General features: G+C 42.6%; 1 protein-coding gene across 5 annotated transcripts in view; it reads left to right on the top strand.

Annotated features, from left to right (window-relative positions):
* MAP3K4 (mitogen-activated protein kinase kinase kinase 4) overlaps positions 1-25,619 on the top strand; it is a 113,446-nt gene extending 87,827 nt beyond the window's left edge. For 3 of the 5 annotated variants that reach the window (XM_082855864.1, XM_082855868.1, XM_082855866.1), the window contains 14 exons: positions 295-373; positions 938-1,004; positions 4,255-4,351; positions 5,165-5,308; positions 8,530-8,630; positions 9,307-9,387; positions 12,399-12,590; positions 14,052-14,122; positions 14,909-15,025; positions 15,912-16,071; positions 17,937-18,059; positions 18,700-18,806; positions 20,689-20,868; positions 23,023-25,619. In XM_082855864.1, the coding sequence (XP_082711990.1) occupies positions 295-373; positions 938-1,004; positions 4,255-4,351; positions 5,165-5,308; positions 8,530-8,630; positions 9,307-9,387; positions 12,399-12,590; positions 14,052-14,122; positions 14,909-15,025; positions 15,912-16,071; positions 17,937-18,059; positions 18,700-18,806; positions 20,689-20,868; positions 23,023-23,043 (1,540 nt within the window). In that variant the 3' untranslated portion in view covers positions 23,044-25,619. Of the gene's footprint in view, positions 1-294; positions 374-937; positions 1,005-4,254; positions 4,352-5,164; positions 5,309-8,529; positions 8,631-9,306; positions 9,388-12,398; positions 12,591-14,051; positions 14,123-14,908; positions 15,026-15,116; positions 15,208-15,911; positions 16,072-17,936; positions 18,060-18,699; positions 18,807-20,688; positions 20,869-23,022 lie in introns of those variants that run through there. The other 2 variants (XM_082855865.1, XM_082855867.1) reach the window with 2 other exon arrangements.
* The last annotated feature ends 1,164 nt before the right edge of the window (positions 25,620-26,783 follow it).

The following is a 26,783-nucleotide window of genomic DNA, read 5'->3' as shown; positions in this document are numbered from 1 at the left end:
CTCCCTGGACAGGTCGTCCTGATTGCTAATCTTCTTTTCTCCTTCATGAAATTTATGCCTCTTATTTAGTGTAAATGGAAAAGAAATTGGTAACCTGTTCCTTTACTGAAAAGCTATTTGTCTTTCTCAAAACATGATGTAAACTTACTCAACACGAGGCAGATGACAGAGACACAAATGCGTTTTGTCCTAGATGGTAACTTTCCAGTCAGATTACTTTTCAGGATTGTATAGACTAAAATGACTATGGCGTTTGCTTGATTGTTTTGTGACTTGAACTTTTCCTCGTGACAGGTGGGCAACTCAAGGTTTTGACTTCCTGCAAGCCATTGAACCTGCTTTCATTTCAGCTTTACCAGAAGATGACTTCCTGGTATGGGATATTCTAAAGTGTTTTTCCTTAAAAAAAACCCCAAATAAGTTGATCACTCTCTATTTCTGATTGTGTATCTTTGTATTAATTTAAAAGCGGTTCTGAAATATTTTCACGTAATTGTCATGATAATGCCGAGAGGTTAAAGCACTAATAGCAGAGTAGGACGTTCAGTGCTCTTTTTATAACAATGTTGTCCAGCTGACCACGTCAGTGTACGGTTGTTCGTGCAGCCTGGCACTTACAAAACACATGTCGGTCTTCTATTTTGTAAAGTGCCGCTGCTTTTTAGCAGCTCCATGAAGAGCGAGGAATAGCTGTTTCACTTCAGTGTTAGTCGCCGTGCAGCACGCGGGATATTAGTTCCCCAACCAGGAGTTGAACCCACGCCCGCTGCAGTGGAAGCACAGAGTTTATACCTATTTTCTTCTAAACTAACTTTGAAAATATTTACTTAAGGATAGCCTGTTTTCTTTTAAATATACCGAAAGCCTAATTTGTGCGACTTATATAATTGAGTGTACATTTTTTCTCGTTTCCTTTTCCATTTCCTTTGGTTTCTAGAGTTTACAAGCCCTGATGAATGAATGCATCGGCCATGTAATAGGAAAGCCACACAGTCCTATTACAGGTTTGTACCTTGGTAAGAAACCAGTTAGAGCGTCTCTCCTAGAACCTGCTGGTTTGGGTGAGCACATTGTCTCATCATTGCAGTTATTTAAAATGCTATAGAGGTTCTCTGAGAATATTCAGGAAAATGACAATGAAAGTTACAGGAATGAGGTGTATACATAGAGAACTCCACAGTAGTCTTTCTGAATTTAACAGGAAGATTAAAATGCAAGCGCAAGGTGGTCTATGCTTGCCCACAGTATTTAGTTAACTACAGGTTTTTTCTTGTTACACCAACACTCTCATTCTGTTCTCCCCCCTAAATTCTTTTCCCCTGGGGAGGAGAGACTTAGAGAAATAGTTGTCTGGTAAGAAGCAAGGCCTTTCTTGCTGCAGGTGGGTGAGTATAATTGTGAGTATAATTGTTCTGCCCTTCCTTTCTCACCTTTTGAAGGAGAATGAGTCTGTTTCCTTCCCAGCTTTCCAAAGTACCCATTCCTCACTAATGTAGAAAATTCCTAATTGCTCCCCCCATTCCTATTTGGTGTTACTTAAAAAAAGAAAGAAGTTAAGTTCTGCTGTAATATACCTAAATTACTGTTTTCAGTTCCAGTCGATATGTAGCTTTACAGTGTATGTTGAAACTTTAAAACAAAATATGTATCAGAAAACAGCTGTCTTACCCTATTCTTGAGATAGTAAACCAAAGCAAAACTATATTTACATGTAATAAACAACCAAAACTGAAAACTTAGAAATCTTAAACATTTCATTTACACAAAAGAAAATAATTCATGAATGGTACATTTACTGAGCAGCAGCTGTATCTTAAAGGGTACTTGCTAGCTACTGAAAGTTTAGTAGACCAGGTCTTAATGCTTGATTTCTTTAATCTTTAAAATTCACCCAGTTTATACCTCTTTTTCTCCCAAGGCTGCTATGAAATGAAAGTTATCATTTATAAAACTATTTGAACAGTTTATATAAAACGTGCTATAGTCTCATCAATCTTTTGATTAAGCGTATTATCATAAATACTTTGAGTTTCTGATTTCCCAAAATATTTCCCTAAGAATACATGATAAATAATTCAGTAAAAATTACTTCTCTGAAGTATTTTATTACATAAGGAATCATTTTCATTGTAGAAAAACATTACAACGTAGAAAATATATGTAGTAAACGTACATGTAGAAGAATATTACAAAGGGAAAAAAACCTCATACCCACATAGTCCACAGGTCGTCACTGCTAGCATGTGAGCCGCTGACTGCCTGGCCCCACACTGCGGGCGGGACGGTCGGTTCACAGCACTCTCTGTGGGCACGACTTGGCCTTCGTCCTCTCAGCCACTGGGATGGTGGAAACTGCACTGGACGGAGAGCCAGGTTGCCTGGCATTGAGTGACCTGGGGCTGCTCACTGAACATCTTTGCGCCTCCCCTACGAATGCTTAAAATCAGATGCTAATGAGGGTTCAATACTGTGATGACATTTCGTAAATCGTAGCGTTCTACACATGGCAGGAGTCGTCATTTGGTTTTGTGCTCTTTCCTTACAAGAGGAATTAATGACAGCGAGAGCACGTTGTTGTCGTCGTTGCTGCTTACTCTTTTCTCCCCCCCTGCTCTGCCCTCATAAGGATGGGTAGACAGACACTCTGTAAGCAGATGGTAAGAGTCTGGTATAGAACCTTCTCCATTTTCTGTATACTCATATAGTTACACGGACGCATTCTACTGCACCTTCCTTTATGCCCATATAATCACGCAAGCACAGATGCCATTGTTTTTTTTCCTGCCATTTACTGTATAAAAATTGGATCACATTGGATATTAATCTCTGACAATTGTAGAAATCCCTCCATGTCAACAAGTATAGATCCAATTCATTCTCTTTAGTGGCTACATTGTGTCCATTGTGGTTATTCTACATACAATTCTTTCCACCATTTCCTTATTTGTTTGGTTAGTTTTGCCATGAAAAACATCTTTATGATAAATGTTCACCACTAGTGAAATTTGAGCATCTATTTTATGTTTATTGGCCATTTGGATTTTCTTTTCAATGAAGTAGCACAGTTTTGTAACAGTTAGATACACATACTCTTAAAAGAAATGTTCTGTTTCATGAATGAAGAATGTTAAACTTGGGTGTGTGTGTTTTAACAGAATGTCTTTATTTTTATACCTTCATGGGAAAATGTTGTAGTAATTTTGGGCTCAGTAGCTCTCAGTACGTTTGCTGCATTAGAGACATCAGCATTCTCACCAAATGGTTTTTGTTTTTTCTTTTTGCCTTTGAATTTGCCTATTGAATTACTTCCATTTAAGGTTGTGATAGTTGAGATAATGAGCCAGAGATACAAATTGCCTGGGTTTCTTCATAACAATTACTTGATTTTTGTTTTGCAAGTTTTCCCTTCAGATCTCTGCGTTTTTGGTACTCCTCTCTCTCCTGTGTAGTGTTATTAAAAGTAAACAAAAACCATGAAGAAGTGTTTTCATTTAGGATAAACATATTTAGAATAAAACATATATATGTAGACTAAAATTATTAACGAAAAGAGAAAATATGACACTTAAAAAAAACTAGGGAGGGTTAAAACAAAGTTAAAAATCAGAGGAAAACATGTTAGGGAGAAATAGACAAAATATATCATATTCATGACTAGTTACATTTAGTCATTGGGGAAGTAGAATTGTCAGCATTTTTGTAATTGCTAGGTAAGGTCTCTTTTTAAATTTTGGTTAAAATTTTATCTAGTTTTTAAATTTTGTTTTAAATCTTATCCATATTTACCTTCTACCAGAATATTTAAAAGAAGAAGAGAAGAAAACATGTTCTGAAAAGAATAATCAATTTAAACCAGTGTCCATCCTCCTGATTTGGTTTAAAGGAATTAAATAAAACTCCCAGTACTCAGGAAAATGACAGTGACCTCTCCCCAACTCAGAACCTATTGAAGTATCACCCCTGACCAGAATCTTTTTAAAAGTTCAGACAACATAAGGAACTTTTTAGTGGAGAAATGCCACAGAAACCACATTTTCATCTGTCTCTAAAATGTGTAATATAATTTTATTAACTTTCAAAAAGTGACATTTTCCCAGCATTTGTGTATGTAGTACAATTTTCTTACTTATATAAATGGTTTTATTTTGATCACCAGCAAAAGTAAGCCACCTCCCATTTCCACTGAATTGCCTGGTTTTACAGTTTTCTGCTGACCCCTTAACAAGTTGCGTTTGTCGCTCTTTTCACTGGCAGCCATTCATCGGAACAGCCCCCGTCCTGTGAAGGTACCGCGATGCCATAGCGACCCTCCTAACCCGCATCTGATCATCCCAACTCCAGAGGGATTCAGGTATTTGGTGCTTGTCTAGTTGTTTGCTTTCTGGATTCTTCTCTGATGTGCGTGCTGACGCTCAAGAGCTGCTGATGCTTGCTCTGATACCAAATACTGTTTTCTGTGTTCTTGTTTATACATTTTCAAAAGCTCTTATTTTCGTTATCTTGAAGACGTACCACAGTGCCTTAGTTACAAAAGAAGACCTGCAAGTTTAAAACAGACTTGCACCTTTCAAGATAACTTAGTTTCTCAGCTTATTTATAACCTCAAGCTACTAAATGCTTTCCAGCTTTGGAATAATTCTTCCTTTTCCTTTCTTTGAAAAATAACTTTAGGAAAACAAATTTGAGTGTGCATAGCATGGTAAACATTTGAAAAAAGGAACTAAATGTCATTTTAAAAGTGGAGAAAAAACTGGAGTGATCCTTCCAGTCTTGACTTTTATGTGTGTATGTAACTACGAAGCAACTTAAATTCTAAAGTGAGTTCGGAAACTCTAGTACATTCAAAATACTTACTTTGAATGTGGTGGCATTTCTGCATCTTGAAGTAGTGAGCATCTTTTCTCCCCTGTATAATCAGTTTTTAAAAGTTTATTTTTTTTTACATTACTTGCTAGGAAAGGACCACAATTATTGTTGAAAATAATTAGTTCGAAATTAGTTATTTTTCTTTTTCACATCTAGACCTGAATCTCAAAGAACAGTTTGCATTTTATATTTGAAAATTATTTTTGGCTTCCTCACCCGACTTTATTTTTAATGGAAACCACGTGAGAGCCCATCCGCTGTCTCACCTGTGTTCCTGAAGCTCTTCTTCTCCTCCCAGCACCCGGAGCGTGCCTGCGGACACGCGGAGCCTCAGCAGCCCCGCCGCTGCCACTGTCACTGCCACCGCCGCCAGCGGTCGCCCCGGCCCCTCCGGCAGCGACTCTGCGCCGCCCAAACCCATCAGCAGTGCCCATGAGACCAGGTAGTCTCCCGACCAGCGTCACGTCTCCTCCCCCCGCCCCTGGGTGCGCGGCCGCCGTGACCTCAGCTCTGGGGATGTGTCCCGGGACACGTGGGGCCTGCTTCCCCGCGGTGTGTGACGCTCAGGGGCCCTCCGTGGGGGGTCGTGGTCCCAAGGCTCCAGCACAAGTCGGTAATCTGCCTGATGTTTACATTTCTTTGGCACAAATGTTAACCACAATGGCCAGAGTCTCTGCTCATAATAACCATGAAGAGAGTGTCAGGGGAAAGGGCCCAGGACCCCGTCCACTGACAGGAGAGTCTTGGCAAATAGCACCTTTCCTGAGGAGTTTCTGAGGAGTCGCTCAAAGGTGACTTCTAGGTAATACCATTAGGTGGTGATTTGTTTTTCTAAGAGGATTACTTTTCTCACTCGGTTTCCTAATTTATACAGTTGTTGATGAGAAGTGGTTTATAGTAGTGGAAAAATGAGCTCATGTGGTTTGTATCTCATATGGAGACTAGATCATTACGGGAGAGAGCTGTCAGATGTCTGGCAGGCTCTGGAAAAATTTAAGTCTCTGGCATGAAGTCTTTTGTAGAAGTACTGAGGCTGTGGCAGTTCTTCCCATTCTGGCTGGGTTTTTTTTGGGGGGGGGCAGGGAGGGTAGAGGATTTCATCAAGGTCTCATATGCTTAATGGAGAAAGGACACTTGGTGGCCCTTAATTCCCCCCTTGTGCCTGGTAGAATGGGCACCGTCACTATTCTCATCTTCCCATAAGGATGACGATAGAGTCGAACAAAACTGACCAAAACAGATGCAATTTTGAGAGAACTCAGTGCTCTGTATCCTGCTCCTAAGAAAAAATCCTAGTATGTTGGCAGAAACATGACACATGCTTTTAGAATTTCAAATAGACTAAAATATTTTTAGACAGTTTATAACAGTCTAAAATTTCTACAGATTGTTCCATTTTTCTCATTCACTAAAATAATTAATATTCCTAATTTTTAGCGACAACTGTCTATAACCTAAAAAAATGCTGAAGTACTTTACAGCTTAAGCAGTCCACTAAAAAAATTAACAATTAACGTTGAACAGATTCCCACTTACCCTCTGCTTCTCACGTTTAGAACATCTCACGGCAGACATTTCCACATGTGCTTCATGTCCCTGCGGGGGGTTGAAACTGTCTTTATTCTTCATGCAGTAAGGGAAGCGATGTGCCCTAAAACGCAGTCATAGTTGAGAACACTCAGCCGGGACTGTGCCTCACACGCAGTTTCTCCCCAACAGGAGGTTTCGTGAACTCTGGTTGAGGCTTTTATACGTTGGTGGTGTGTGCGTTGAATGTACTTGAGTGTAGAAGTTGAAATACCTGCAGTCGGCCTCTCCCCGCGTTTTGCCCCCAGGCTTTGCATTACGTAGCTTCTCAGCACGTTTTGAGCAGCATTTCAGAAGTGCTCTTCGTTTATGCTTTAGGACAATCCTTGAGATTTAGAAATTTTACTTCCATTGTAACGTGCCATCTTGAAGGCCTTTGTTCACAGAGGAACAAAGTGATCTGTCCTTCCTGGCGGAGTGTGTGGCCGTAGGTACAGAACAGCAGAGCCGTGAGGGCGTGCAGAGCCGCGGGTTGTCAGCCTCCCGGCCGCCTCCAGCCTTAACCCCGTGGCCCAGCCTCCCGCGCCTGTGCAGGGGCCACACGTGCCCCTCAGCCGGGGTCTCCGAGCAGCCCTGGGCCGTGAACAGGCTGTGAGGAGGCAGGGTGGTACCTGCGCTTTCTGACGTCGGCAGGCGTGTGTGCAGCCCTTGCCTGTCTTAGAGATACGTCAGCCACGGTGAAATTTTACTTTGCCCCACAGCTTCTGGTAAATATTTTGATTCCATACAGTTTGACTTAGGAAATAGTCTGGGCTTCAGTTATTTTACCGTTGTTTAGAAAACATTTTTGCAGTGTTCTCCTCGCTGGAGCTGCCTCTTACTGGTCTGCAAGGGCTGATTGTTCATTTTTCAGGAATCCTGCAAGCCAGTTGTTACGCCACGGAAATTGTTGAAGTCTATACCCTGCCGCTCCCCCTGCAACTGGTTGTTAAACGTTCACCCGTGCCTCACTTCATCTAAGTGTGTTTTCTTGCCTGTTACACTGGCAAAAATGTGAGGATGTCGAATTGGCTAATCTTCTCTCTGGGAAATCAGGAAACTAGAAATGTTGAGTGGCTTCTCCGTGGTCCCAGCTTAGGAGTGGGATGTGTTTCTTCACTTCAGCATCAGTGGTTTTTCCAGGAAACAGTGCCAAGACTCTTTGATGAACTAATGGCAGTGGAAGGTGTCCCCCTCACTTCAGACTTAGCAAGTACTATACCAGATTTGAGAGTTTAGGGAAATAACAAAGCAGTGCATACTTCATAATTTGTGAATGTCTGTCCAGTAGACCATGTTGCTTTAAACCTACTCAGTCTATAATAAAAAAGAGCATAAATGCTACCATACTTCATTATATCATTCATTTAAAAAATATGCACTAAACTTGTTAATAGACTAACACTGTATTTATTTTGGATGATTTGAATTGTAATTTTAACACTTTCCCTTATTTAATTCTGGGCTTTATTTAATCTTTATGGATTCATTCTGGATTGCTGAACACTTTTTCTGGAAAAGCAGCAAAGTCACTTTGCCCTTTATACGTTAAGCTTCCTGCTCTTCTGCACTTTTGCTTGCCTACTGCTTGAGAAATTGCTAGGTATTCCCTTACATTTGCTCGTTAAGAGATTTGAGCTCTTTGAATCATGTAATGATTTTAGCACTTCAGATAGAATTAAGTACGTAAATAGAATGTGATGATTTTAAATATTAGCCAGATTTGGCTCATAATTTTTATCCATCCTGGGCTTAAATTATGGCGCTTTCAGAACATGTCAGTAACACTTCAGTAAATACTGTTTTTATTTTTGTTGCTGTTTTTAACATAAAATGATATAGGATGCAGTCAGGTTCTCATGCGTTCTCCTTCCAAACTCCAGGGACAGGTGTCTCAGTAGGAGCACTGCTACTTTGGGAGAATAATTCTTGGTTTGGGACTGTCCTTTGTGTTGTCCTTTACCCACTAGATGCCAGGTGTTCTTGGGGGGGGAAAGTTACCCCCAGTTTAGAATCACTGCTCTGGAAGAATCTCACAGATCATTCATTTTGAGTTCCATTGAATTGATAGCTTAATTTTTAAAAATATTAAAACAGGGGTTCCAGCGTCCCTGAGAATGATCGATTGGCTTCCATAGCGGCCGAATTGCAGTTTAGGTCCCTGAGTCGTCACTCGAGCCCCACCGAGGAGCGAGATGGTGAGTGTGTAAGGTGTCACCTGCATCTCCAGTCAGCCTAACCGTTTGTCTCAGTCCACCAGCTTCTGCTGTTAAGGCCTTTTAAAAGAAACGAAGTAAAGGAGTGACAGAGCCCTGTGAGAAGGATTAGTGCTGAACACATTGGCTTTTTAATGTCTTTTTAGCTATATTTGCATTTTTTCTTTTTGTTGCTAAATAATTTTTAAAAGTTGTTGATATTTTAATTGTGGAGCACGCTTATTCACTTTAAAAATATGAATTGGCACTGTGCTTGTCGATGATATGCTGAAGTTTTATTATAATGCAGAACTAGGAGTCTTTGCTCAGAAACCACATGGTTGCTCCTGCGGTAGCTCTGCTGGGCTCCTGGGCAGGGCCTCGGGAGGGGGGCCCCAAAGAATCCAGTTTCTGCTCAGTATTCTAAGGTCTGTTACTTGTGGAAAGTTTTTGTGGTTAAAGTCCTGTAACTCCATTAACAACTTTTTAGCTTGGTGAAATTTGCTATAAATGATTGTAGAGACAGCTTTTCACACTCACCTCAAAGAGAAAGTAACCACCAGGCATGACAGGTTGATGGTAACTAATCATCGCTACTCACCGTTTCAGTCTTGCTCTGAATTAAGTAAGCATATTTGTTTTATAAGTCTTAATTTGTATGGAAAAATACTTTCTGCAGAACCAGCATATCCAAAAGGTGATTCAAGTGGGTCAACTCGAAGAAGCTGGGAACTTCGGACACTTATCAGTCAGACTAAGGGTAAGAGAAAGAATGTTGAACTTAACACGTTTAAGCATAAGGTGAGCAGTTTCAGCTGAAATACGCTTTAGCTGGTGAATTATTAGACCTTCTACGTTAATGTTTTGTGATCTTTTTTAGAATTCTGACATCACTTTGATGTGTTTGTGTGCATTTCCTATTTCTTACAAACTCCTTTGGAGCAGGAACACGTCTCACTCAGTTTTGTATTCTTTAAGCCGTGCGATGGTTCATTTTATATGTCACCTGGGTGGGCCCGTAGCATAATTCTTTATACATGGTAGGAACATGATAAATATCTGTGAAGTGAGTAGCCGTGTATTTCTTATGCTAGAAGCTGGAGAAAGCATTCGTCTTATAAAGCAGCCCATCAGTATGAACCCGAAGAGTAAACAGCAGGAAAGTCCGTGGTCTGGCACAGGACGCTCTCACGTACTCTTCGTCACAGCAGTGTTGAGTCATGGGCAGGATAGAACCTGTTCTCTTGCTGTAAATGATAAAAGTTTCTGAGGGGCTAGATAATTTGGCCGAGGTCGTCGTAAGTCAGAGCTGGGACCAGACTGCACTCCTTCTCCCTTCAGGCCGGGCTCTTCCCACCACAGCTCCCCTTCGGAAAGTGTGAAACTGAGCAGCAGAAGAGCCATCACTGGGCCTGGAGCAGTCAGGAGGGGTTCCAGGGAGGGCTGAGGCTTGGGCTGGCCCCTGAAGGAAAGAGGTCTGCCTCAGGCCAAGAGGAGAGGTACCCAATGAGAAACACATCTGGAGGCCCAGTGACTGAAGAACAGACCAGCCGGCCTGGCCTGGCCCGGCCCGGCCTGGATAGTGTAGATGTAAATGGAGGTGGAACTGAAAGGGTAGGGGAGACCTGATCACGGCCAGTCTTCAGCGATGGGCTAGGTGATCAAGGCCTTACCCAGCGATGGTGGGCAGCCTCTGAAGCCTCTTGAGCTGGAAAGCCTCTTACGTTCAGGGAGTGCGAGGGTGGGGTTAGGAGGACACTGAGGAAGCTTTAACCTGAAGCTCGCCTGAATTGGGGAGGAAGGCAGGGAGAAGGGCTAGAACGCCGTTGTAGTGATACAGTGGAAAATAAGATGCTGGACTAAGGGGATTGTAAAAAAGCCATGGAAGCAAACACAGCTGTGATGCCACATTGGACAGGCCTGGGCAGCTTAGGTGCGGTGGAGGGTTACGAGTTCGGCGGAGGTTTCCTCAGCTTGAGCCTGGGGACAGGGCAGAGGGTCCCTCCAGGGGCTCTCACATAACCGGTAGGTCCCACGGATACCAGGTCTTTGTGATAATTTTCAAAACAAATACTTTGTTGTCAAGTGAATTTGGAACTCTTGGGAGAGTTACAGTTGACACTGACCTATTAAACACTGGGAAATCTTGAGAAATGTTTACTGTTAAAAAAAAAATAGGCCTTTCCCAGAAATATTTGACAGTGGAGCCCACGACCTCACAGCTATGAAATCTTATTCAATGCTGAGTAGACGCGATGTGTCATGTACTGAGGTAAGGGAGACAAGGATCCGTGTTTTTAAGAAATGATTGTAGTCAGACACCGTAATCGGGCCGTTATAAAGCTCTGGGACCTTCTCTTCTCAAAGTAACCGTTCAGCCATCACAGTCCTCAGTGATCTCTTAGACAGAAAATTCAGGCTCTCAGATGGCTCGTTAGGGACAGGATGAGAAATATGGGAGTGGAGATGTATGTAAAGAAAGCAGTGCTTCTCACATTATGGGTTTTGACCCTTTAATGGGTTGTAAAATCAGCACTAAAAAAGAAACAGGGCTTCCCTGGTGGCGCAGTGGTTGAGAGTCCGCCTGCCGATGCAGGGGACATGGGTTCGTGCCCCGATCCGGGAGGATCCCACATGCCGCGGAGCGGCTGGGCCCGTGAGCCATGGCCGCTGAGCCTGCGCGTCCGGAGCCTGTGCTCTGCAGCGGAAGAGGCCACAACAGTGAGAGGCCCGCGTACCGCAAACAAACAAACAAACAAACTGGACAGAATCCTAGTCACATGTAGAAAGAGTAATAGTGTTTCACGAAACTGTCGTTTTAGATATCTATTTGTGTAAAAGATATTTCTAACTGTAAATCATGATAAAATATGTTGGAGAAATAGAGATAGCTTGATGGGAAAATAAGGAATAATAATAACAATAGCTAAAATTTACTAAATATTTTAATATTCCGGGCACTGGGCTAAATGTTTTATGTGTGTGATTTCATTGAATTCTCACAGTATCTCTGAATGAGGTATTATTACCTTCATTTCACAGATTAGGAATTTGATGTATAAAGAAGTTAACTAACTTGCTGATTGTCAAACACCTAGAAAATGGTGAAGCCAGGGTTTTATTCCAGGGATTCTGATTCCAGAGCCCTTACTCTAGAGAAAGGAAAACGTAATTTCCTTCCCAACAGAGACGCTTCCTGGAAGAGGTGTAGTACTTCTGCAGAGCTCTGACAGCGAGAAGACAGGAGAGTGTGAGCAAGGGGATGGGGTGAGAAGCGGTTTGGGGTGACCCACAGAGGCTTTTCAGCTGGGCTGGTCCAGAGCCGGTTGTAGGAGAAGGGAACCGGGAAGGGAGCCTGTGTGCACAGTGGCCTCGGACTTCCGGTAAACAGGTCATGATGAACTGTGAAATAAATTATGCGGGAAAAGAACACAATCCGATTTTACGTTTTAGTAAGAGAATTCTGGTCACTGAGAGCGGATTGGAGAGAGGAGACAGGCGGGTGGTTCCTGCAGAGTCTAACCAACACTCTTGCTACAGGAAATCATTGATTGTGTCTGAGTAGCTTCTGTTTTATGTGCATATTTCTGTAGTGGGTGGTATACTCTGAAGTTGCTAGGTTTTGATGGACTTTAATTCACCTGCTGTGTATCTGAATAGGTAATGCTGTGCTGGAGTGCTCATGTCTGTTGCTCTGTTTTTATTATTATTTGCTGGAAATTGACTTGATTATAGTGGTTGGGACGACTGAGTTTGCACTTCTCCCTGCAGATACTGCTTCTAGGCAAGGACCCATAGAAGCTATTCAGAAGTCAGTCCGACTGTTTGAAGAAAAGAGATATCGAGAAATGAGGAGAAAGAATATCATTGGTCAAGTTTGTGATACCCCTAAGTCTTATGACAATGTTATGCACGTTGGCTTGAGGAAGGTGACCTTTAAGTGGCAAAGAGGAAACAAAATTGGTAAGGAAACTAAAGAACATGACACAAAGATAGTCTCTGTTAGAAATAGCAATAGTTACACTTCTTTAGGTTAAATCTTACATGGTTGGTCCTTTTCTCTTAGGGAGGTGGCAAGTATACATTGTATCTTTTGCAGAGGGGTTTGGTTTTTGTTTCATCTGTAAAGTGTTTTCTAAGAACAATACAAAAGAGACTTTAGAAAGAGAGTTTTCAGTGGTTCATTCAATGGAATGGTTTTGCCTGATAACTCCAGAAGCTGCCAGTGGAGAACCACGCAACTTTTACCCATTTGTTCTAGTTTGTAATCTTTTTATCTTATTCCCACAAGATCATTATTGAAGCGAGACTGGATACAAATTAAGACGGGACAGTCTTTTCTGAAACATCAATTAATTTCCAAGTGAAGCAGTTTCTTGTAAAATAACTAGTGATAAGATTGTGTGAGAGAAGGAGATGATTATGTTTCAGATCTTTCCCCCATTTAAATGCATTTATCTGGACTTCCCTGGTGGCGCAGTGGTTAAGAATCCACCTGCCAATGCAGGGGACACAGGTTTGAGCCCAGGTCTGGGAAGATCCCACATGCCACGGAGCAACTAAGCCCATGTGCCACAACTACTGAGCCTGCGTGCCACAACTTCTGAAGCCTGCTTACCTAAGCCCGTGCTCTGCAACAAGAGAAGCCCGCGCAGTGCAATGAAGGGTAGCCCCCGCTCGCCGTAACTAGAGAAAGTCCGCGTGCAGCCATGAAGACCCAACGCAGCGAAAAATAAATTAAAAAAAACCAAAACTCTCATTTAAAAATAAATAAATGCATTTATCTATTGAGCATTTAGGTCTGAAGAAGCAAACAAAGTTGTAATACAAGACTCTGGGAGCCTCACGACATTGAAGTTTTCGTAGAGCTATCAGGGAAGACGCACTGAAAAGAATCAAGTCCTTTATAAATTGTATTAATTCTTGTTTTCAGTCTTATTCAGCCATATATCCCCTTAGTTTAATGTCCCAAAAGGTGTGTTAGTAGAATATCCCACTAATATCCCACATGCCTGGCCATACAGCAATGAGGTGCATTGAGACGACAGTCAGGCTTACTCCTGGCCACTAGCCTTGCCCGCCCACCTCGCCCAGACCTCCTTGAGGGCCATAGGGGCTCAGAGGTGTGCACTAGGGGACTTAGTACTCACCTTCATGCCTCTTCTGGGATTTGCCAGTCAGTTCTACTCTATTCACAGGCATTTACAGGTAAGACATAGTGAAAAGATTGCTTAAGACTTCAGTTATTACGGTTATTAGGGAACATTCAGAAACAGTTTGGATCTTGCAGTAGTAGACTGTAGTAAGCATGGTTATAGGTATGTGAATACAGATTTGGAATTGGAAGAGATTATTGTACGTTTCAGTGAGTTACAGTGGCCTGGCTTTGGCGGCTGAGAGCAGCTCATTTGTTCCTGTTCACAGGAGAAGGGCAGTATGGGAAGGTCTATACCTGTATCAACGTGGACACCGGTGAACTGATGGCCATGAAGGAGGTGGGTGCTCCAGCCCTCTGGGGGCCTTTTCGTCTGAGGCCTCCGTGTGGTAGAGATTTGGAAGCGAAACTTGTGTTTGTGAGGTTAGAGCTGGCCTAAGTGCTTCCATAGTGAGTCGTCTAGGCCTGAGGTCTGCTGCTTAGCATTTACACCATTGGGACCAAGAGGGGACTTGAGCGGGGTTGGGGGTGGGATTTGTGATAAGGTTCAGAAACGAACAGCTTTTTATCTGCTGGAGGTAGAAAGCAGGAGCAGGGAGCGCCTGAAGAAGGCCCCGGCGGGGGGCACCGAGGGCCGTGGAGGGTGAGGCTAGAGCCGCGCGACCGTTGGTCCCCGAGTGGCTGTGAGGGGCAGTGGGCACATGTGGCCCCTCCTCAACCCCTGCGGCATCTCCCCATCTTCCCTGTGCGGCACTTACCCGCGCTGCTTTATGGCCTCATTCCCGCGTGGCTGTAAACTTCGTGAGGGCAGAATCTTATCTCCTCTTTTTATCTTGCCCAGAACCTAAACACCTGTGATTGCTTCCTGAATCACAGGAATGTTTCATGTTTTGGTTAATTCAGTCTGTAGTTATGAAAATGATCCCACTAGCTGTTATCTGCCCACATATTCTAAAGCAGGCGTGTTTAATTCAACAAGGAGGAGAAAGCCTGGCAGTGAAGTCACAAACACACTGACCGTGGGGCTGGACAGCAGACATGTCAGCATCCCAGCCCTTGCATTCAAAGTCGGCGTCTTTCTAGCTTGTGACATTGCCAACAGTAATCAACAGTTTTCCTTTTCCAGATTCGCTTTCAACCTAATGACCACAAAACTATCAAGGAAACGGCAGACGAACTGAAAATCTTCGAAGGCATCAAGCACCCCAATCTGGTTCGGTATTTTGGTGTGGAGCTGCATAGGGTAAGCCAGCTTTGATCACACTGTTTGGTGTGAGCGGTCAGTGAGGGCACAGATGGAGTCCTGTCCTACATCACAGGTCTTCTCATTTCAGAGCACAGTAACTTTGCCTAATTATCAGGAAATCTCCATGAGTTACATCATTTCTGCCTTCTCTCTGAAACTAGAGGAGTTCTTCCTAAAATGTAAGTTGTAGACTGTAGTCATTAACCCGACATTATAAAGCACTGAAACCCATCCTGCCAACCAGAAGATTTCTCTAATGCCCCTTACACAGCTGTGGGTCGCTTTTTTTTTCTTCCATTTTTTACTGAACCACTGTTGAGTACATTGTTCGGTAACGTTTTTTCTCTTATATGTATTTAAGGAACCATTGTGAAATGAGAGAAAATTAAGAGCTCAGATTCTTTTCCCCCTTGTGTTTAGAGATAAACACTTCGAGGGAAAGAGGATAACTCGGAGCGTCTTGGTGGAATATGAGCTTCTGGGGAATTTGGATATTGGTGATTTTTTACGTTTTTCACAGATAAATTCATATCTGAAAAGGATGTGTTTCAGTACTTAATAATCTATTTATAGGGACAGCCCTGTTGTCCCTGTCTGAGATTATATAGCGGACTGAATTTCAGAGGATTATAGATATTTATCACCTGTGAGTTGGAGATGTTCTTATCCCAACTAGCTGTATAATTCCAGACAGAGGAGGCAGGCAGAGACACGGCTGTAGGGGAGTTAGAAATGACCGTTTTAAGACGAATTCAGTATTCAGGATGGCAAGTGTAGCATACCATTAGAAAGGAGAGTCCTCTGGGGTGTGGCCAGTGAAGCGTTCCAGGTTCTTCACTTAGTGTCCACGTAAACACAGGACTGCATTTGATTCCTCCCGCAGGAAGAAATGTACATCTTCATGGAGTACTGTGACGAGGGTACCTTAGAGGAGGTGTCGAGGCTGGGACTTCAGGAGCATGTCATCAGGCTGTATTCTAAGCAGATCACCGTTGCAATCAATGTCCTCCACGAGCATGGCATAGTTCACCGTGACGTTAAAGGTAATGCCCACACTCGGCTCCCCGCCAGAGCCAGCTGTGCCCAGCACACGGTGACTGCCCCCATGTCGCTTCTTCCCACGCCCACACATCACTTCTCTACAAAGAAATACCTTTACTTGAAGTAGTCTTCTGTAAAGAACCCAGCATTAAGAAACTGTGCAGGACACGTGTCTCCGTCTAGGAGTGTATAAGTCCGCTGTTCTGTTCAGCACTGCTTTATAGCCAAATCTATTACCCCCAAAATGAAACTTGCTGTTTTGTAGACTGATTTCGCCTGCCCTGTGTATTTACTAGACATTCGTGCTCAGAGCATCCTTTCTTTTCCTTGTGTCAAGAACCTCGTGTATTTATATATAAACGTGAATATGTAAAGTGACGGTGAATCAGGAATGCCGGTGTACGTTATGATGTGCAGCTGAGCTTGGGGAGACGTGGACGGGGTTTATTTACACCGCCCTCCCCAGTGTAGAGTTCTGCTAAGGATCGATTTGGTCACGCTGACTGACTAAAAGTTCTGTTCCCTTCTCACGTGTGGTGAGTAGCCATGCTTCTGTCCCAGAACTGTCCCTCTTGCGTTTACCTTAACCACATCGTGCCCCTGACCTCTGTATTTGGGAGTCTTGGGGATAATTAAAGTGACAAATCAGCTTTGTCTCTAATGGCCCTAGACTGAGGGATTCCACTCTGTCCCATAATCTGAGGCCTAAACAAGTTGATTCTAGAATGGCCGGACTTCAGACCAGGCATTCGCCTCAGAGGGGGCTGGGTTACCCATCACCTGCTCTGCTGGGTGGAAGAATTGTCCGCACTCTCTAAGGTGGCTCTTCCTGAATCCCCAGCATGCCCCAGTCTTGCTGCCTGCCCGCCCGTCCACCGCATTGCTTTGCTGTCTGGGATCATTCTGGGCATTTGCTTCAATGGCTCTGGTCAGGCCATGGCATTGCCTGTTTCCAGTTGTTCTGACACAAATTCCATACTCGTGGAATGGTACCTTCATGTCGTTGGCCACGGCCACAAAGAGAATCCCTCAGAGTCCCTGAGTCAAGTCCGCCCACGTGCATCCTTGGGACATTCTTTATAGCTCATCGTGTCTGAGAGTGTGGGCCTGGGAGCTGGCTCCGGAATCACGCAGTTAGCGCCGTGTGCTCCTCAGGCTGTGAGGACCAGCAGATCGCAGCTCATCGCGTGGCTTGCTGTCTAAAGTGAGGGGCTCTGTGTCACTTTTGGAAGGAGGTGCCATCCACACGTAGCGCTGAGCCGTGCGGCTCGGTTGGAGGGGCCGCGGCCGGTAGCCTCTGGAGGAGGCAGAGCCGCCCTGGGAGATGAGCGGTAACCCCGGGTTCCAACTGGAGTACAGGCCGGGCCTGTGTACTGCTTGCGGAGATGTGAGACAGTCACAGAACATGCTTTTCAGGCAGTCTGAAATCAGTCCAATGGTGGCCTCGGGTACAGCTCTGCAGACCAGCAGCGTGTGTGCCAGGTCTTGTCTACACGTTGCTTTCTGTTGCAGGCGCTGCTGATCGTATATAAACTTAATTTTCAGGGACTGTGGCCACAAGTGTTTGTGTTTTATGTGTACTTTCTCTTTAAGTATCTCCCTGGGTTTTTAATGTTAGAATTTACGCGTGTATTTCAATTCAGAATTTATTGGTCAGAGCTATCTGCACTGATACTAAAATGTCTTCGCTGTGTTTTAACATTTGTGAATAAGGCTTAAAATCTTTCTATGATTACACTTTGCAGGTGAAGTTTCGTAAGTCTTCATAACTTCTGTAAATCAAGTTCCTGATGGTTTAGGTTACCATGTAGACTTTAAAGTGCCTGCGTTGTGTTGTAGAGGCTCACAACTCCTTATTTCTTGTTAGGTGCCAACATCTTCCTTACCTCCTCTGGACTAATCAAGCTGGGAGATTTTGGATGTTCAGTAAAGCTTAAAAACAATGCTCAGACCATGCCTGGTGAGGTGAATAGCACGCTGGGGACAGCAGGTGGGTCCGGCTAGATCTGTCTTTGCATCGGGGCTCACTCCAGTGTGCTGGGACCCCGGCTTTCCCTTTTCCTCCTGGTCAGCAGACGTGGAGAGCAGGTGAGGGCATCTAACCAGACGGGGGAGGAGCCACCCCTGAAAGCGCTTGTCAGATTGGGAAATCACTTTTCTCCCTTCGACTTAAAGGAGGGAAGAAAGGCCTCTTTTCTTCCCAGAAAAACCTTGTCATTCACGTTGGGTTTATTAAAACTATTCTAGTCAAAACAACATGTTTAAATGGTGATTATTTGATTGTTTAGAAACACGTCATAAAATTCTGCATCCTCCTTTGCAGGTTAAATTTCATATTCTCATTGCAAATACAATTTGCCTGAATACTTGCATATTCAGGATTGTCTTTTAGAAGCTATTTTGGCTCCTAAAATGTCCATCCGAGAAATTGATTTGAAATATTTATTTTCAAGTTTTGATGTTTCTTAGTATGTAATTCAGAGAAAGTTCCTCCCCCCCCCCACCCCCGAACAAATTAGTTGTTTCTTCTATGTGGAATATTAGGCGATATTAGTGTATTGCTTGGCTCTCGTACTACATGGTGCTATATTTATAACCCATTCTTATCACCATATCTGTGACTTTTAAAGCATACATGGCCCCAGAAGTCATCACTCGCGCCAAAGGAGAAGGCCACGGGCGTGCGGCCGACATCTGGAGTCTGGGGTGTGTCGTCATAGAGATGGTGACTGGCAAGGTGAGCAGAGCCTGCACCGGGGCAGGGGGACTTGAGGAGGGCACTTTACGTTAACAGAGCAGTAACTGTGGTCTTACTATCATTATGAATACTGTGGACACATTTCCTGCAAAATAGAGAACATGACCTGTCAAAAGTAAGTTAAGACAAGTGACAAACTAGGGACCAAATATTTATAAGATACATGACTTAGAGAATTCCTCAGAGGAACAAAAAGAAGCATAATTCTCAAAACACAGAATTAAGCAGCTGTGAAAAGAAACAGGAAGTTGAAAACTTACGTCTCCACAAAGACTGGCACAAGAATGCCCATATCAGCTTTATTCATAATAGCCAAAACTTGGAGGCCACCAAGATATCTTTCAAATGGATAAACTGTGGTAATCTACATGAGGGGATATTGTACAGCAACCAAAAGAAATTGGGCCATGAAACGACACGGAGAAACCTTAAAAGCACGTTGCTGGGCTTCCCTGGTGGTGCAGTGGTTGAGAGCCTGCCTGCCGATGCAGGGGACACGGGTTCGTGCCCCGGTCTGGGAAGATCCCACATGCCACGGAGCGGCTGGGCCCGTGAGCCATGGCCGCTGAGCCTGCGCATCCGGAGCCTGTGCTCCGCAACGGGAGAGGCCACAACAGTGAGAGGCCCGCGTACCGCAAAAAAAAAAAAAAGCATATTGCTAAGTGAAAGAAACCAATCTGGGGAATTCCCTGCTGGTGCAGTGGTTAGGACTCGGCACTTTCACTGCTGAGGGTGCGGGTTCGATACCTGGTCGGGGAACTAAGATCCTGCAAGACTTGAGGCATGGCCAAAAAAAGAAACAAGCCAATCTGAAAACACCACGTACTGTATGATTCCAACTCTATGACATTCCAGAAGAGGCAAAACAATAAAGGCAGTAAAAGATCAGTGGTTGCCAGGGCCTCTGGGAGAGGGAGGGAAGGACAAACAGGTAGAGCACAAGCGTTTGCAGGGCAGTGAAACTGTTGTGTATGACACAGTATCTGAAAATTGATCTTCTGATGAAGACACCACTAATGAAAAATTCTACAAATATATAGAGGCACAGTGTGTGTGTGGGGGTGTAGCCATTACTTATAAAGCAAAAAAGTTAGAAACCTCTTAAGTGTTACTAGTAGGAAATTATTATACAGCTATACCTCGCAGCTGCTGAAAATAAGTGCTTAGTAACTATTAGCTAATATTATTTTCTATTAGCGTTAACATAGAAAGAGGCCCATGATATCTGTTATTTCAGTCAAGCCATGCATTAGAAAAAGAACAAGTTCTCACATTGAAGAACATATATCTCAATAACTAAACGATGGTCCACAAATTAGAATGCCATACAAACTCAGTCCTTTCCCCCATGAATCTCATTTCCCTGTAATCATAAAATAATCTAAGCTTTGCAAATTATCAATAATTGGATGCCGATTATTCAACAAGGTGGCATATTAAACATCCCTGTATGATAGCTGTTGAATTTTGTTTGACATTTTTATATTATTTTATGTTACATTTTTTATTTACATGATGATGGCATCTAGATAATACTGGACTAATTGGACACCTAAATGGGGTAGGCAGACTATGCTCACCACCTGGTTTTGTAAATAAAGTTTTATTGGCACATGGTCATACCCATTCCTTTATTATATTATAGCCTAAGGCTGCTTTCACGCTACAGTGGGAGAATTGAATAGGTGTGACAGAGACCATATGGCCTGCAAGCCTAAAAGAGTTACTGTTTGGCCCTTTAAGTAAAAGTTTGCCGGCCTCAATATGTATCAACGTTGAGATGCCTAAAAAGAGATTGGGCAGTTGCATTTCTGTATGGCCATGTAGTATTGAAACCTGATTTTTTTTTTTCTGTTTTTAGAGACCTTGGCATGAATATGAGCACAACTTTCAGATTATGTACAAAGTGGGAATGGGGCATAAGCCACCAATCCCTGAAAGATTAAGCCCAGAAGGAAAGGACTTCCTTTCTCACTGCCTAGAAAGCGAGCCCAGGATGAGGTGGACGGCCAGCCAGCTCCTCGACCATTCCTTCGTCAAGGTTTGGCAGATTGCTGTGTAGCCCTCTCCTTGTTTATTTGAGTTTTGATCGCATCTGGCACTTAAGGAAATTTGGAAGCTTAAATATAAAATATCTATGTCTGAAATGGGAAGAAACTAAATGTATTATGCTGGGGAATTTTGTATGTTTTTTCTTTTGGAAAATGTTCGTCGAGGTTCTCCTCCTTGATCCATTTGGATGGTTTGAGGTGCGCTTGGGACTATTAAATGGAACTTTAAATGGGACTGGATGAAAGGCACAATTTTCCCTCTTTTAGAGTACACAGGTTAGTAACAACAAATCTCTACTGGGAGAGTAGAGACAGGGGAGTAATGACTAAGCATTATGTTAAGAGCTGTGATAATGGTATATATGCCATGTTGTAGGGTCACTGAAAAGAGGAATTTAATCCAGTTGGGTAATCCCAGCTATTACTCTTTTTTTTCTTTTTTTTTTTTTTTTACTCTTTTTATTTATTTTTGGCTGTGTTGGGTCTTCCTTGTGGTGAGCGGGGGCTACTCTTTGTTGAGGTGCGCGGGCTTCTCACTGCGGTGGCTTCTCTCGTTGCGGAGCCTGGGCTCTAGGCGCATGGGCTTCAGTAGTTGTGGCGCACAGGCTTAGTTGCTCCTCGACATGCGGGATCTTCTCGGACCAGGGCTCGAACCCGGGTTCCCTGCATTGGCAGGCGGATTCTTCCCTGGTGGCGCAGTGGTTAAGAAAGTCCCTATTACCTTTCTTTAGAGTGAGATGCCTGAGCTGTTTGGGAGGGTTTAGCCAGGTCAGGAAACGCAGGGAGGAGTATGGCAGACAGAAGGGAAGAGACATGGAAAGGCTCACTGCTAAGAGGGTAAAGCACCCAGAGCACTGTGTATCGGGACATACTGATGGAGCACAGGATGTGGAAAGTGGCAAAACATAAGGCTGGGAAAGTAAGCAGGGACCACAGGAAGGGATTTCAGTTTTATTGTAAGCATGACATGCTTAAATTGTGTTTTAGAACAGTCACTCTGGAGGTGAGAGACTAGTTGGGAAGCTGCTGACACAGCTGCTGGGCTGGGAGTGGGAGGTCAGGGGTGAGTCACCAGCCGTATATAGGAGTGAGAATGGCCGTGAGTGAGTAACTGATGGGATGTGAAAGGTGCGTGACGGGGAGGAGTCCAGGACGGCTCCCGGGCTCTGGCTTGTGTCACCAGGTTATGGAGATTCCACTTGCCAAGATAGGTAAAGAGGGCATCTGGTTGAGGGTTGCGTCGGGAGATGATGGTCTCCTCTTTGGTAGATTGAGTTCGAGGCGTATTTGGAATATCTGTTGGGGGATTTTAGACAGGCATTTGGATATTTTGCACTGGCACTCGAGAGAACTGGGATAGGATACGGATTTGAGAGAGAGAAATATTGCTGGGAGAGCATTTAGAGGAGACATGGAATGAGAGTGGAAGCCTGGAGAAAACATTTACAGGGTCCTGCAGAGGAGCTCCTGATACAGGAAAGGAAGATTCAAGAGAGGGGTCACATTATTTCTGGGTGAGTGAAATTAAGTAATCAATAGCTGGATATGCTGCATAGATATTAGGGATTTGTAATTAAATAAAAATGTATTTATTCTTTATAAAGTATATAAGCAATTTTTATTGACTTGATATTGTACAAATATGTTCTTTTTTTAATGTATTAAGCCCTTTTTAAAAAATATTTATTTATTTATTTTTGGCTGTGTTGGGTCTTCGTTTCTGTGTGAGGGCTTTCTCTAGTTGCGGTGAGCGGGGGCCACTCTTCATTGCGGTGCGCGGGCCTCTCACTATCGCGGCCTCTCTTGTTGAGGAGCACAGGCTCAGTAGTTGTGGCTCACGGGCCTAGTTGCTCTGCGGCATGTGGGATCTTCCCAGACCAGGGCTCGAACCCGTGTCCCCTGCATCGGCAGGCGGACTCTCAACCACTGCGCCACCAGGGAAGCCCCACAAATACATTCTTAAAAATGCTTTCAATAGTCAATTCATAGAGCAGTAACTTAGCACTGACATTTCATTGCATTGATTACGCCTTTGCTCTGTGCCAGGCACAGTGCTGGGAGCATCAAGATGCACTGATATGACTTACCTGTAAATCTTACATGTGGCATGAATAGGGTTCAGCTCTCTCCTGCCTTCCTCACAGGTTTGCACAGATGAAGAATGAAGCTAATCAGTCTGTGGCCTAGTAGTGTGTGTACTCGGAAAATTCTCTTAATCACTACTGTATGTAATATTTACATAAAGACTGTGCTGAGAAGCAGTATAAGCCTTTTTAACCTTCCAAGACTGAAGACTGCACAGGTGACAAGCGTCACTTCTCCTGCTGCTCCTGTTTGTTCGACGTGGCACGGGGCCCTCCTGAGTGATGGTGTCCACGAGGTAAAGAAGCTGCATGTTAAGTGCCATTACTACTGTACACGGACCATCACCTCCGTCACCTGTTTCTCGGGTGACTGAGAACCGTGACATCAGTGTAGTATTTTTGACCTTTCTAGGTTCAAAAGCAGTTATAGTGTTATCAGGCGTCCTGGGCCTTGTTAATCTCTTGTTTGTCGAGTGCACTGACTGTGAAACCTTACCTGTTGTTGTTGTTGTTGGCAAGCCACAGGTTTGTTATGCAAAAGGCTGATTAATGAAATTTAAGAAAAAGGTTCTTTTTTCAATAAATGGTTTATTTTAGGAAAGCTCAGTTATATTGTCTTTTAATGGTTATCAGCTTCAGAGCCAACACATTATCTGATACAGAGGTCTGTCCTTGTCACTCATGTGTTCCTCAACAGAAGGGGTACAATCAAGTGTGCTGAAGGTGGGCGCTGGGTTAGGAGTTCCTTTAGGGTCTAGAATCTCCTTGCTGCAAAGGGAAAGAGAGAAATGAAACAACACTAAGGATGTAAGAGGCCCTTTTAAATCTTTGTATATTAACTGCAAGTTTATAACAGATAAAAGTTTAAGCCTTGTTATCACATGTTGGCGGCTCAGTTTATTTTCATATCAAGATGTATAGGTACTGGGTCAATGTAAATACTGCTGAATAATCTCTTGACAAGAAAGCATCTTTTTCAGAATGTAAATATTTCAGCAGTTAGTTTTCTAAAACAGCCCAAATTATATGTCATTGATGGTGTTCTTTTCTTTCTTTCTGCTATTAAATTTTTTTAAAGATTGACCTTAAAGCTTCCTGAAATCTTTTTAGAAGATATCTGACTCATTCCTTACACATAGCAGCTGACTCTGGACAAGTAATTTCTCAAGCAGGTTCTGTATTCACCTTCCCTCCAGAGTAGTAGGTCCCCTCACATAGAAATTAGTGTCCTTGAGAAAGCTGGCATCACGGAAGGATTTGTACAGACACTTAGATTTTCTTTTTTCAGTAGAATTTTTTTTTCAGTGTTTTTAAATGGCTTTTTGAGGTATAATTTACCAATATGTAATATTTAAAGTATACAGTTCAGTGATTTTTAGGATAGTTATATAGTGTACAGCCATCATCATAATCCACCTTAGAACAATTCCATTACCGCAGAAAGAAAGCTCTTGTCCATTTGCAGGCACTCGTCACTCCTACCCCCAGCCTTAGGCAGCCACTGAGCCACTTACTGTCTCTATAGATTTGCCTGTTCTGGACATTTAATATAATGGTCTTTTGTGTCTGGCTTCTTTCACTTAGTATGATAATTCTAAGGTTTATGCATGTTACAGCATTGTGTTAATACTTCATTCCTTTTCATTGCTGAATATTATTCTGCTGTATGGATATGCCACGTGATTTATTTATTCATTTACTACTTCCACTTTTTGGTTATTATGAATGATGCTGCTCTGAACACTTGCATACAAGCCTTTGTGTGGACCTATATTTTCCTTTCTCTTGAGAGTGGAACTGCTGGCTCATATGGTCAATCCACGTTCAATTTTTTAACAGACTGTCAAACTGCTTCCAAAGTGGCTGCATTGTCTTAATTCCCAACCAGCAACACAAGAGAGTTCTAGCTTCTCCATACCTTTGTCAACACTTAATATTGTCTTTCTTTTTGTAATAGCCATTCTAGTAGATGTCAAGTGTTATCTCATTGTACTTTTGATCTGCATTTCTCTGACCATGGTGAGCATTTCTTGTGCTTGTTGGCCATTCATATATCTTCTTTGGTGAAGTGTCTATGTGAATCTTTTGCCCATTTTTATATTGGGTTATTTGTCTTCTTATTGAGTTGTGAGAGATTTTTATATATTCTGGATACAAGTCTTTACTAGATATTTGATTTGCAAATGTTTGTTTTTTCCCCCCAGTCTGTGGCTTGTCTTTTCACATTTTTAATGGTTTCTTCTGAAGTACAGAAGTTTAAAACTTTGAAGTCTGGTTTATCAACTTGTTCTTTATTGCATGTGCTCTTGATATCCTATCTAAGAAATCATGACTTGACTCAAGATCATGAAGATTTACACCTATAGTTTCTTCTAAGAGTCTTATAGTTTTAGCTCTTATATTTAGGTCTATCATCTATTTTTAGTTAATGTTTGTGTATCACATCAGATAAGGGTCCAGGTTCATACTTTTGCATGTCGATATTTATTAGACCCAGCATTCATTTGTGGAAAAGACTGTTCTTTCTCCATTGAATTGTTTTGGCATCCTTGTTGAAATCAGCTGACTGTAAATCTAGGGGTTTATTTCTGGACTCTCAATTCTGTTCCATTGATCTATATAGCTGTCTTATGTAGAACCACACTGCCTTGACTAACATAGCTTTATAGTAAATTTTGAAGTTGGGAAGTGTGAGTTCTTCAATTTGGTTCTGCTTTTTCAAGATTGTTTTGGCTATTCTGGGTCATTTGTATTTCCCTGTGAACTTTAGGATCAGCTTGTCGATTTCTGTTCTCCCCCCAACCCCCACCAAAAAAAAATCAGCTGGGATTTTGATAGATTGCATTGAAAATATAGAACAATGTGGGGAGTATTGTTATCTTAACAATATTATGTTTCCCAATTCATGAACAGGACAGCTCTCCATTTATTTGGATCTTTAATTTCTCTCAGCAGTGCTTTGTAATTCAGTGTACAATTCTTGAACTTTTTAAGTCTAAGTATTTTATTCGTTTCATGCTATTGTGAATGAAAGTATTTTCTGAATTTCTTTTCAGATTGTTCATTGCCAGTATATCAGTGCAGTTGATTTTTGTATATTGGTCTTTTATCCCATGGCCTTGCGGAACTTGCTTAATAGCTCTAGTAGTTGTTTTGTAGACTCCATAGAATTCTCTACATATAAGATCATATCATCCAAGAATAAAGACAGTGTTTCTTCTTCCTTTACAATCTGGATGCCTTATATATTTTTTCTTGACTAATTGCACTGGCTAGATCCTCCGTCCAGTAAAATGTTGAACAGCACTGGTGAGAATAACATTCTTGTCATGATTTTGACCTTAGGTGGCAACATTCATTCTTTTAATTTATGGTGTTAGTTGTGGGGTTTTGGTAAATGCCCTTTATCAGGTTGAAGATGTTTCCTTCTTTTCCTGGTTTACTGAGAGTTTTTATCATGACTAGATGTTCGATTTTGTCAAATGTTCTTTCTGATCTATTGAGATGATCAGATGATTTTTGTGCTTTATTAATATGGTGTACTGCATCAGTTGATTTTTGGATATTAAGGCAACCTTGCATTCCTGGGATGCATCCTAGTTGATCATTCTTTATAATCCCATCTTTGTATTGCTGTTGCAATTTGTAATGTTTTGTTGAGGACTTTTGCCTCTGTATTACATGAGGGATATTGCTGTGTAGTTTTCATTTCTTGTGATTGTCTGGCTCTGGTATCAGGATAATGCTGGCCTCATACAATGAGTTGGGATGTTTTCTCTTAGAGATTGTGAAGAACTGGTATTATTTACCATACTTCTTTA

Source organism: Leucopleurus acutus, assembly GCF_964270905.1.
Source record: "Leucopleurus acutus genome assembly, chromosome: 15".
Taxonomy (NCBI): domain Eukaryota; kingdom Metazoa; phylum Chordata; class Mammalia; order Artiodactyla; family Delphinidae; genus Leucopleurus; species Leucopleurus acutus.
Note: the sequence above shows the minus strand (reverse complement) of the source record. Positions and strands in the feature narration are given on the sequence as shown.